Source organism: Thrips palmi, unplaced genomic scaffold, assembly GCF_012932325.1.
Source record: "Thrips palmi isolate BJ-2018 unplaced genomic scaffold, TpBJ-2018v1 HiC_scaffold_19, whole genome shotgun sequence".
NCBI lineage: Eukaryota > Metazoa > Arthropoda > Insecta > Thysanoptera > Thripidae > Thrips > Thrips palmi.
Window position 1 is genome coordinate 264424 of NW_023144628.1, and position 12705 is coordinate 277128.

The 12705-nt window shown below is 55.2% G+C and overlaps 1 protein-coding gene across 4 annotated transcripts in view; it reads left to right on the forward strand.

The window, feature by feature from the left end:
* Positions 1-12690, forward strand: part of LOC117645780 (cytochrome b reductase 1) — a 36224-nt gene extending 23534 nt beyond the window's left edge. For 2 of the 4 annotated variants that reach the window (XM_034386186.1, XM_034386184.1), the window contains 4 exons: positions 7734-7957; positions 8038-8246; positions 8343-8512; positions 8735-10228. In XM_034386186.1, the coding sequence (XP_034242077.1) occupies positions 7734-7957; positions 8038-8246; positions 8343-8512; positions 8735-8888 (757 nt within the window). In that variant the 3' untranslated portion in view covers positions 8889-10228. Of the gene's footprint in view, positions 1-7733; positions 7958-8037; positions 8247-8342; positions 8513-8734; positions 10229-10801 lie in introns of those variants that run through there. The other 2 variants (XM_034386185.1, XM_034386187.1) reach the window with 2 other exon arrangements.
* Positions 12691-12705: the final 15 nt, after the last annotated feature.

The following is a 12705-nucleotide window of genomic DNA, read 5'->3' on the forward strand; positions in this document are numbered from 1 at the left end:
CGCGGCGAGCGGGCTGGCGTCGGCGCCGCGACTCCTCGCCGCGACTCCACGCCGGGGACGGGCATGACCTCCTTCGCGTCTTCGGGATCCGGAGAGGAGGTCGCTGAACCTGACGAAGGGCCCGGCCCGGCCCGCCACGGCCACGGCGCGGCCAGGACGATGTGGGTCGGGCGGACCTGGGCTGGGCTAGCCTCTCGCGGGTCAGCGCGGCAGTGCGGCGTCGTAGTAGAACCACGGAGCAGAATGGTATGGAGGATCAGCTATGCACGAAAACCGAACTACCTTTCGCGGCGGCAGTTGGTGCTTGCTCCGGCCGCCACCGCGCGGCGCTCGCGTCGTTATGGCTCTGCCCCGGCCGCTGGGCGCCTCTGCCGGCCACTGTGAGGCATGGGCCGGGGACGGTTTTTCGGCTGTAAGTCCTAAACCGTTCAAATTAAATAGGTAGAGTAAGCGAGGCGATTGTAGGTCTCAGTCTAAGCTACAATCCACTCGCTTAGTATACCCCTCTAACTGCAGCGGCCTAGGAGCTAGGACTGAAAAACCATCTCCCGCCGGCGCCGGCAGCCCCAGGCCCCAGCCCCTGTCTATGCTTTTCTCTAGAGATAAAGAAAAACATTATACAATCTATTAATTTCTAATTAAATTGCATGATTGTGGTGGTAGACCGTGGTGGTAGAACGTAGAGCGTAGCGGCGTAGCGCGAGGCGGCACGGAGCCAAGGCAGAGTCAAGGCACGCCACGCCCCCTCCCCCTCCTCTCTCCTTTGACCGCAACCTGCGAGCCTCGCCTTTTTTCCGAGACGCCGCAGCAGCCTGCCTGATGCAGCCACACTGGCAGCCGCGCCGCACACTGGGAAGAGCAGCAGCAGTCAGAACGCCTCGCCTCGCCTCGCCCACCGCGGCGTGCACGCCGTGCGCCGCGCTCTTCTGAAGGTCCGTGAAGGTCTCTCCGTGCTCTCGCATCTTTTTGCCTTGAGGCTGGTCGCTCTGTCTCTCCCTCTCCGTGGGCCGAAGGGGGCGCGCGAGCGACTGAGCGACAACGCACAGTGGGCCAGAAGACCGGTGGAGGCGGACAAAATCCTAGACGCATTTTGAGCTCCAGAGTAGCTAAACAGGCCTCGAACCGAACGTGTGACCCCACCAATAGATTGCTCTCCGAACGAGGAATGCATTGGTGGGGTCACACGTTCGGTTCGAGTCCCATTTAGCGACTCTGGAGCTCAAAACGCGTCTAGAGTTTTGTCCGCCTCCACTGGCCTTCTGGCCCACTGTGCAACGCGGCGCTGTTCAGAATGGGCCTGCGGACGGCGTTAGAGGTTTCTAAGCGATCGGCTGGGCTCGGCAAGGCGCGGCACGGCGCGGCCACGCGGACGGACAATCAAGGCTCTTCGCAGCGCCGCGGTGCCGCGGTGCGGCGGACAAGGCGCTAGGCCGCGCCAGGCTCTTTAGCCGGAGCCCGCCAGCCTGCCAGGGCACAAGGCGCACAAGGCGCACAAGGGCGTGCTGGAGTCCCGGACAGCGGGCAGCAGCGCGACGCGCCTGGGAAGCGGGGCGGTCCGCGGTCCGCATGACGCGCCTCAGCCAGGCGCCTCAAGGTCGCGACTTCGCGACGCAACCTCCCCGTCAGAGTGTCACAGAGGCAGTGGACCGGAGGCAATGGAGGCGCCAGTTGAGGCGGGCACCCGTCTGGCCGCGCCTAGCACCTCCAGCGTGGTACCCGGGGATAGTCCTCGTCTGAAGGGTATTCCAAAGATGGCCTCATGTGTTACGGCCGAGTTCCAACTGAGGACTCGAGAGCTCTAAACGTGACTAGGGGTTGCACTGCAAGTGTAGGACAGGTCGACACTTTAAGGCGTAGACCAGTTTGTCCTACGCTTGCAAGTGTCGACCAGTTGTGTCCGACGCTTTGAAGTGTCGACCACACACTGTCCAACACTTGCAAGTGTCGACCGCAGCATGTCCGACGGCTGAAGTGTGGCGCCACAATAGGAAACTCAGTGTAATTTGCCGTAGGACAAACAGTGTCCTACACATGCAGGCGTCGGACGCAGCTGGTCGACACTTGCAAGCGTAGGACAAACTGGTCTACGCCTTAAAGTGTCGACCTGTCCTACACTTGGATTTGCAGTGTGGTGTCCGCCTGCAGGCTGATTCTGGGCAGCTGTTTCGTCGCTCTGTCTCTGTCACGCTCACGGCACAGGGTGTCCTGAGCGAGCGACTGCAGAACAGTCTCCGTCCCGCTGCCGACAACGAATCCCAATCGGCCGCTATCCGCGGCTAACGATTCAATTCGCTGAAGCGGAGCAAGCCGAGTCAGCCGCGTCGGCCGAGTCATACCAGTGGGCTGTCCGGGACTGTCCGGGACTCCGAGACACGTGACCACGTGACCGTCTGGCAGTGCCGAGCGTGCCGCCAGTGCGCCGCCAGTGTGCCGCACGTGCCTCCGCGACCACGCCCTGCAAGTAGCTCTCGGGGCTCGGCCGAGAAGCGCGAAGCGCGAAGCACGCCGTCAACTGTTGCAGGCAGGCAGGCCGTGCCCTAGACGCGGCTCCGCGTCCCTGACGCCGACGGTGGGGTCCAGGCGGTCCAGGCCCCAGGGTTCCTCGGAAGCCGTGCAACCTCAAACCCGCGGCTTAGCAGTCCCGGCGTCGCGGCCTCAGCCTCGGCTGAGCGCGGTCTGTGTGTTCACCTCGCCAGCTTGCCTGAGCGCGCGTCCGCGTTTAGGTCTCTACCGCCCGATTCCTAGAGTCGCCTTCGTAGTTCTGTCTCTCTTGTTCTCTAGCGAGACGCCCACGAGTGCGAGAGAGAGCGAGGCGTTGCTCACTTTGCCTGCAGTCCGCTCTTTGTTTTGGCGGATCGGGGCAGGAGGCGCTGGAGGCCGCCTCGCCTGCCGCCGCGCTGCCGTCTGATTCCGAACACTGCTTCGTCGGTCTGTCTCTCTCGCACCCCTAGGACCGCCCCATGAGTGCGAGAGAGACAGTGCGACGAAAGCAGTGCTCGGAATCAGACGGCTGCGTTCCCACGCCTGGCGGTCCTGGCGGTGTGGTGGCGTTCCAGTCGCCGTCCGGCCAATCGACGCGCCGCCTTCGGGCCTTTCGGGGGAGCGAGACCAAAGACGACGAGTCTGGCCGGAAGAGAAATTAAAGAAAAACGGAACGGGCCAACGGGCCTCATGCCCCCTCGCTCGCTCTTCCCTCGCGACTCGGGCGGGAAAAGCGATGCAGGCCGTCGCGTAGGTGTGGCGCGGCCCGGGCGCGGCCAGCTGGCTGACGCCGAGCCGTGTTTTCGTCGCGCTGTCCCCCTCGCACCCACGGGGCGTCCCGTCCCGGTGCGAGAGAGACGGCCTGCGGGGCTGCGGGGCTGCGGCCATCGACTGAACCGGCACGCGATAATTACATTAATGCCGGCGGTGGCGGTACACTGGTACACTCGGTACTCGCGGGCGGAGGGAATGGGATGCCGATGGTCGCCTCGCCGGTGGCGGCAGGCTTGCCGTGCTTGCCGGCAGGCGGCACTTTCTCCCTCTCACTCCGCGTGCTCCGTGCTCCGCGTTGGACCTGTTGGGACGGTCGAGACGTCGAGGCCCTGGCCAGCCGGACCGGCCGGCCGCACACGCCGCACTGCGGAGTGACACCGCGAGAGACATGACACGCGAGTGACACGCGAGTGACACGACAGGACTGGCGGGACGGGACGACGACGAGGCGGTGCGCGGTGACGGCGGTGACGGGCCGCAGTTACAGTGGCGCGCCAGTTGCGCGGCGTGTCTGTGAGGTCTTCATCTTCGCGGTTGGCTTGGCTATGGCCTGGCCGCGAGCTGAGACTCTGGGGGGCCTTCTTCTGCCTCCTGGGGTGCGGAAGGTGCTTTTGGCGGCCAGGCCCGGGTGCGTTGTCTAGCGTGGCACAGTGGACCAGAAGACCGGTGCAGGCGGACAAAACCAGCAGCCAGCTGCAGCGCGGTGCGTGGTTTTGGCGCCAATAATCCCATGTGGTCCTTCCCTTCCCCGAGGCATGCTGCGATCAGCGAGTCGCCCGCCACGCAAAGTGGGAGGCGGACAAAACTCTAGACGCGTTTTGAGCTCCAGAGTCGCTAAACAGGCCTCGAACCGAACGTGTGACCCCACCAATGGATTCCTCGTTCGGAGAGCAATCCATTGGTGGGGTCACACGTTCGGTTCGAGTCCCATTTAGCGACTCTGGAGCTCAAAACGCGTCTAGAGTTTTGTCCGCCTCCCACTTTGCGTGGCGGGCGACTCGCTGATCGCAGCATGCCTCGGGGAAGGGAAGGACCACATGGGATTATTGGCGCCAAAACCACGCACCGCGCTGCAGCTGGCTGCTCTGGCTGGCTGCACTGGCCGCCGGGGACCGTCGTCGCCGCGCCTTTCCTTTTCTTCATTGTTCCTTCCCGCCCTTTTCCAAAGTAACGACTCATTCTCTGCCGATCGCATGGCCGGCCGGCAGGGCCCCGGCCTGCTCGGAGTAACGGCGGGCAGCGGGGTGCGCGGCGGACGCGGCGGCGGTCCAGGCTCCTGCAGCCTCATTCGCTGTCTCTCTCGCACTTATAGGGCACGCCCCTTGAGTGCGACAGAGACCGGGTGACGAGGGCGATGTGCGGTTGATTGAAATTCGCCAAATTGGCGGCTGCGCGCTGCGCACCGCGAGACGGTGCGATGCGATGCGCGCGGCCTCCCCCGCCTCGGAGTCTCAGTCTCGAGGTTCGAGCGTTGGAGCCCCTTCGCCGTTTGCCCTTTCTTGGGCTGCGCGCGGCACGCCGGCACGCCGTGGCGCTCGGGCAGTGCAGCGGCCGGGGCCACCGCGCGCAGTGCCGAGTACGTATACACCGCGCCGAGGAGCGGTAAAAAATACAAAATAAAATACAAGTGGCTGGGGCGGGATTCGAACACGACGACGGCGACACAAGTGGCGCTTTCGTGGCAACAGGTTGCGTGGCGGCCTTGCCTTGCCGTGCCTCCCTCGCCAAGTGGCTGCTCTCGTTAGGACGTGCTGGCTGCGCGCGCTGCGGCGTGGCGAAACCGGCACGGCCGCGGTGCCGGCCTGTCTGTCCCGTCCGCTCCGAAAGGTTGTCAAGCCTCGAGCCGCCCCCGGCCTGGGCCCGGCCTGGGCCCTCGAGCCTCAGCCAACGGTGCCGTCCCCCTCGCACCCCTAACGGCCCTAGAGTGCGAGGGAGACGGAGCACAGTGGGCCGGAGGCGGCCAAAGACGCGTTTTGAGCTCCAGAGTCGCTAAATGGGACTCGAACCGAACGTGTGACCCCACCAATGGATTCCTCGTTCGGAGAGCAATCCATTGGTGGGGTCACACGTTGGGTTCGAGCCCCATTTAGCGACTCTGGAGCTCAAAACGCGTCCAGAGTTTTGGCCGCCTCCACCGGTCTTCTGGCCCACTGTGCGGAGCAACGACGCCTTGCGACGCCTGCACTGCAGCTGAGGTCGGCCAGCGCCTCGGCCAGCGCGGTCCGCGGTGGGGCGCTTCTGCTTCTTTTTCCCAGGCCTTGGGGAGCAACACTGGCTGGGGCGGGCCGGCGGGCGGGCCGGCGGCATGCGCGAGGCCACGGGCATGGACTTGGGCCCCGTGAGGATGAGGATGGCCCGTTGGTTATCTCACGGGCATGCAGGCCCACTGGGCCCGCTGGGGCGTTGACCGTGGCCGGCGTGCGCACCGCGGGCCGTGGGGCTGTAGTCCAATTCCAAACAGTGCTTCCCGGCTGTCTCTCTCGCACCTCTGCGGGACGCCCGTACGAGTGCAAGAGAGCACTCCGCGCGCTGCAATGTCCACGCGTGTCCACGGCGGTCTCTCGGGGGCCGCGCCTGGGCACGCCCTCGGGGCACGCGCGTTGCGGAGAGGCGCGGAAGGCACGGAAGGCGCGGCCAGAAATAAACCAAAATGAACGCGGCGCGAGTGTTTGAACCCGGGCCGTCGTAAAGCCAAGTCGGCGAGGGGCATTGCGTATGGCCGTGCCGCGTGCCGGTCAAAGCGTCGAAAAGCAGTCAAAGCGTTCAAAGCCGGCTCGTGCTTTGGTTTTGCTGGCCTTTGGTTTCCCCCGCCCCCTTCCCCGCATTGTTGCGGCCCAGGGTTCCCTTTTCGTTCCGCCGCGTCGGCCGAAGGACGAAGGACTCACAGGCGTCAAAGGCGGTAGGGCCAGGCAGCGCAGCACACAGTCGTTGGATCGCACTGCGCCGCGCCTCTGGTGCCTGGCTGTGCCCTAGACCCAGCCAACTTGCAGGGCGATGGCCGAGCGCCCCCCGCCCCCTGGCCATGCCCCTGGCCATGCCCCTGGCCATGCCCCCGCGGCCCCTGTCGCCCCGCCCGCCCCGCAGCCCCACCACGGGGGCCAAGGGGGCGCCCTGCTCCACGGTACGTTTTGCGCGTGGAATTAGCGGACCAGAATAATATACGAGACTGGTGAGGGGTGTGCTGGGCGTCCTGAGCGCGCTGGCGGCAAGGCTGGCGGTGGCGGTGGGGAAGCGGGAAAGCAGAATGAGAATTTATCGGGCGGCCGCGGTGTGCAGTGTGCTACCGGGCACTGCGCAGCACTGTGCGCCTCGATGCCCCTCCTCTCCTCCTTCCCCCGTATTGGAAAGTTCCAAGTCGAGTACAGCGTGCAGCCCATACTCGACCTGCAGGCTGCAGGTCCACTATCTCCCCCGGCATCACTCGCACGCTGCAGCAGGCAGTGTAGGCAACGTAGGCACTCGCGGCGTCGCGTTGCACCGATGCAGTGCGATGCAGCCTGCGCCGCCGCGCCTCCGCGCCGCCACGGGGCATTGCCCTGTCCTGCCCGTACTGCCCGTCTGCACGTCCGCGTCCCGCCCACCCCGCCTCTCCCTCCCTTCCCCCAGATCGCGCCGCCCCCGTCCAGGCCGCGCAGGCCGTGCCGGCGGTGGCGCAGCCTCCCGCGCAACCCATGAGGTCGGCCATGAGGTCGCCGACGATGTCGCCGACGGCGCGGCCCGCGGCGCAGCTGGCCCCCGTCGACATCCTGGACCTGGCGCTACCCACGGCCACGCTGCCCGCGGCGGCTGCGGCGCTGGGGCCGTCCTGCAGCCTCGGCGACGTGGGCGGCTGTGCCACGAGCAGCTCCAGCTGCACAGCAAGCAGCGCGGGCAGCGGCACCAGCAGCGGGGTCAGCAGCGGCAGCAGCGTGGTCTCGGCGTCCGCGCCGAGGGAGCGCTGGGGGCTGGGCCGGCTCGCGGCCTCGTCGTCGCCCTCCAGCGCGCTGCTCCGCGGCCACGGCACCGCCAAGCGGCCCGGGGGCGCCACGGGCACGGCGACGGGGGTGCGCGCGACGCAGTGGGCACGCAGCGGCCGCGGGCAGGCGTCGCGCCTCGCCCTGGCCGGGTGGAGCGCGGCCAAGCGGGCCACCACCAGGCAGAGGGCCTCGCAGACCTCCGCGAGGTGGGACACAGAGGTAGCGGCAGCGCCTGACCGTTGTGGCTTTGGGTGGCGTCGGACCAAGCCGCGTCGTCCTTCCCCCTCCCCCGACGCCCCAGCAAAATTCACGCGTGGAAAAGAAAATTGATCCGTGCAACGACGAGCTGACCGTTTGGCCTTCGCCGCTTTATCTTTTTGCTCGCAACACTTTTTCTGAGAAGCGACCTGGAGATGTGTGCATGCGATGCCGGCCGGCCGGCCTGACCAGTGCCTGACGGCCAGGGTCAGGTCGACGTGCTCGGCCTGTGCGTAACGGCGGCGCCCCTTGCTCCTGTTGCAGGCATCGCAATTATGACGATGAGAACAGTTGGGCGTGTGGGAACTGGTTCGAGTTCCTGCTGGTGGTGGCGCTCGCCATCATCCTGCTCATCGGTGCCCTGGTGCTCGTGCTCTTCTGGGTGCTGTACTACCGAGGTGGCTTCGCCTGGAACGAGAACCCGACCCTGGAGTTCAATCTGCACCCGGTGCTCATGATCGCCGGCTTCATCACCTTCAGCGGTTTCTGTAAGTTGGCGCACGACCGCGGTAAGACCGTGCAGACATTGTCGACATTGTTGCTCATGTTGTCGCTTTCTGTACCTTAGCCATGCTGCTGTACCGCGTGGGCCGCTGCTGCCGCCGCATCTACGTCAAGCTGTTCCACACCATCTTCCACGCCCTGGCCGTCCCCTGTGTGGTGGTGGGCTTCATCGCCGTCCTGGACTCCCACAACCTGGCCAACCCTCCGATCCGCAACTTCTATTCCTTGCACAGCTGGATGGGCTTCGTGACCATGGGCCTGTTTGCTCTTCAGGTAAATCCCAAAAATTATTCGAAATTCTCAAGAGGTACCTCAGGTTTATTTGGTTTTAAGGGGAATTATATGAACTCTGTTGACTTTGTTTTACAGTTTGTCGTGGGCTTCTTCAGCTTCCTCATCCTGCTGTGCTGTGAGAATGCTACTGCCGGATTCCGTGCCTCCCTGGTCCCAATCCATGCCACCTTTGGAATCCTTACATTCATGCTTGCCGTTGCCACCTGCCTCACCGGACTGACAGAGAAGACCATCTTTACTCTTGGGTAAGCACTGTTACACCGTTGGGCAGGCCTTCAGGTTTCCTGTATCATATTTATGTTTACAATTAATGACTCAATTTCTTTTTCATTTTTAAATGCATGAGGTGGCAGTGGCGGATGAAGAACTTAATCATTTAATTTAATAGTTTTCAGCTTTCATTCCAGTTTTAGGATCCTTGCCGATTTTTTGTTTCAACTAATTGAGCAACGTTGTCATGCTTTCAGGGTTTCCTACTCGTATTTGGGGGAGGAGGCAATCATCATCAATGCCCTGGCAATGACTTTAGTGGCTGGTGCTATTGTCATGGCTTACACCTTGTTGCGTGAAGGGTTCAGATACTCCGGGCACATACTTGTATCAGTGCAAAGTGAAATGTAGATCTATTGTGTCAGTGACTGAAAAATATTGTGGCGCTTTATTTTCTTAAAGAAATGAACCATCCAAAAATGACCAACTGGTAGTGAATGAGTTGGTATTATCCTCATGCCCGAGTCCGCATATAAATTGGCCTCAATGTTTTTTTTTAAATTTTATTTTCACTATTATCATGTGTTCCCAATTGTTCCTTACTTTCACAATTCAAGGAGCAATGAGGTTCTTTCAGAGTCTGATTAGTTGGTGAGTTGAACTACTTTGTGGTACGTGCAGTCTTTGTGAAAGAGATAAGCCATTGTGTGAATTGAGAAAAACTATCATGTGATGGATCATTTGCTTTCTCAAGTGTCATATTTTTAATATTTTTTTATCAGTCCTCCTTTTGGCAACCTCTCTTTTTCCTTCCGTTTGAAATGCCCTCATTTACGTATTCATTTTAATGCTGTACATACTATTTTTCTTAAACTTAAGTGAAGTTTTGAGGAAGCGAATGTCTCTTGGTAGTTTTTAGAAGCAAAGTATTAAATAATTTTTTAAATAATAATACTAAGAGAGAATGAGAGGTAAAAATACTGTACAACGTAATCTCGTATTTATTTTCAGGAAAAAGAAAAGTTTATGTTTAGGCTGGTCTTGAATAAAATTTAATTACACATTTTAAACAAATCTTTTGGTGAGAATGATTCAGGTTAATGAAAGCCAAAATCAATAAATATTTTCGGACTTGCGCAAGACAATGCGGTCGGCAATAGTGCTAGTGTGAACTGCAGAGCGTGTTTCTATTTTCATCAACACTTAGTTTTATTTTATAAGCAACTCAACTTTGCCAATCTTTAGGAGTTATTCTGGCATGAGGCAAGATGCGCCCCTCTGTATGTGCCAAACGTGGACAAACATAGTATTATGGTTCAAAGTTGTCCTCACTGAGGTTCTATATGAAAAATATTTTGCCATGTGATAGGGCCTGCACCACAACAGGACAACTTTCCTTATAAATGCATGAGAAGAATTTCTTATGTTTCCTGAACACCCTCTCCATAGCAGCCTTACAACTGATACAGTATTGAGACAAATTGTTCTGTACAAAGTTGTCTTTCCTCCCCATTCAAGTAGTGGAGAGAGTTAGCACTGTGTGACATAGCATTTGTTTATGCTTGAAGCATTCCACTCATTACAAACAGTTATATCTTATGTAAATACTCTGTTTGTGTTCTTAGTAATTCACATCCCTTTGTGCCCACCTTATATTTACTTTATGGCTGTATTTGTTTTTATGTTTGGATATGAGTATATTGTAATGAATACAATAATAACCATAATTATTAAATTTTTTTTAAATGTAATTTTTATTATTTTTTTCCTACTATACCCCACTGAGCCCTTAACTCACTTAATAAAGAGAATTTTGTTTTTCCAGGGTACTCTTAGCAGCTACAGAATGGGTGTCTCCATCTGCTGTCAGCTTTAAGGAGAATTTTTCTTTTGGATCTATCTTTTACTAACTGCTTTTTTCCACCAACAGTTCCAATGGTGATTGGTGAAAGATACCAGTTTGCTGCCATAATAATTGCATGAAGCTGAATGACATTTCCAATTGTCTTGTATAAACTAACACCAATAAGTTGCACTTATTTCCCAATTGATTATCATCATTTGAATTTGCTATAATTAACAATTGGACCAGTGGAAGCCACTGACTACTCTCTTGCCAGATCTGTCGCTATTAACATATCTTATTTGTTTGGTGTGTTGAGTGCGTGATTTGATTAATACTGTTGCTTTTGTTTTCCAATGTGTTTGTGTTCTGCTTTCTTCATATATTATTTATCCTTACAAACTTATTCAAAACTCTGAAGTTTTGCTTGGCTTGCATTAACGTTTCTAAGCTTTCTGTTGTCTATCTCTTTTGCTTCCAGTGACAAATATTCCAGCCTGCCAGAAGAGGCTTTCATTCTAAATGCTCTTGCTATGGTGTTGGTGGGTTTGGCCATCCTGCTGGTCTATGCTGTACGCCGTGAGACTTTCCGTGTCCGAATCGCCAATATCATCTCGCAGAGACTATAGGACAGGATTGAGCCGCCTCCAGAAGAGCCTGAGCGCTTCTGAAGACATCCATGAATGCTATGACAGGGCACAGAAAATGTCCTGTAGCGGCCAGGACGCCCTGATCTTAGCATCAAACCCTTGTGTTCACAACAAAGTGGAACATTTGCGTCTTGTACAAAAAGAAACATAACTGCAACGATGAAACAAAAATATCATGCACTCTTAAGATGTAGGGGCCAAATAAGAAATGTTTACAAGACTGATGAAATGAGAGAATGTTGGGTTGCAATATAGCACATTCAGAGGGTACGAAGTGCACATAAGATGATGAGCAAATGAATTTCAGGTAAAGATGGCATCGTTACATCAGCAAGTTTTCTCTACATTTAGAGTGTTTGTAAGCAGTAATTATGACAAGACAGCTGTGTGTCCAAGTTTTCCCTACCAAGACTTAGTGTCCTAAATATACAGCCCCATGATTTGCCAAAATAACATCATAAATTGTGTTCACATGACAGGACAGAAAACAAATGTGATGTTAAGGGACACATGAAGCTTTATGCTTCATAGACTCCTTTTTATAAAGTGTTTCTTTTCTAAGGCTTGGTTTCACATTTGAAAATCCTATGGAGTTTGCTAGAGTATTTACATGTGGCTGCACAAACTTGGTTTCTTGTGTCAGCTCACATTATTATGCTTTCTCATTGAGTATGTGTAGTAACATGAATCTCCATTCATTCATTACCATTAGAGATTTTATTTAAATTATATTCATCATTCATTTGAAACATTTTAATTTCTAGCTAATCTTATCTCTAAGCTTACTTCAAAACAACCAGCTGAGGTAGAGGTTTTAAAAATATTAATTTTTATGAAATATGCTGTTTGCATGTAGGAACTGAAGTCACATTAAATGTGGTCTGCTGTAGGCCAATGGTAATTGTTTCTGAAGAAAAGTAGGGTACTTAAACTACTCAAGTTAAGAGTTGTGGAATCTTCAAATCTCTTTGTCTGCTGATCCACTAAATTATAAATGCTCAACAGTTTTTGAAAACTTTGCACTAATTGTAAATTGATGGCTCAACATTTCAAACTTGCATTATTTTAGTTGTTAGAGCTAGATCTAGCTAATAGTTTTTCTTCACATTTTTAAACATTAATTTTCTCTCTGAAATATCAATCTGCTGTTAATTTAAGTGAAACATTTGAGTAAATTAATGGCAGGGGATTCCCTCTTATAATTTTTTATCCCATTGATGTTTGCAATGCATGAAACCATCCCTGGTCTCATGTTGTTCGCATAGATAATTTCAAGCTCTTTTTTGTTTGGGCTGACCAATGTCTGTTGTAAGCAAGTAGAATCCCCCATAGAAAAACATTTCAACTTAGGTAAGGGATTTTGCTGTGCAATTCTACCTTTCAAGGGACAATCAGCTGTATTATCCACTTATGTTCTGCTACGTTCATTCTTCTGTAAATAGTAGTTCTGATTGTGCATTATGTGATGTAAAAAGATTATTTAAAAATATAGAAAAATTTAGAAAACCCAATGGTGCTATGCCTGCTCTCCTCTGAGAATAGAATGTAGATGTAAATCATCTATCAAAACCTTTCTTATGTTCATTTGTTAGAAATGTGACTTTTAATGGATTTCCAACAGTCATTAAAGCTACACTGTCCCATATATGCAACATTTTGACTTCTGGAAATGTATAATTTACATTGGATTCAATCAAAAGAAAAGCAATTCTCTCTCTTTTTAAAAAAAAAAAAA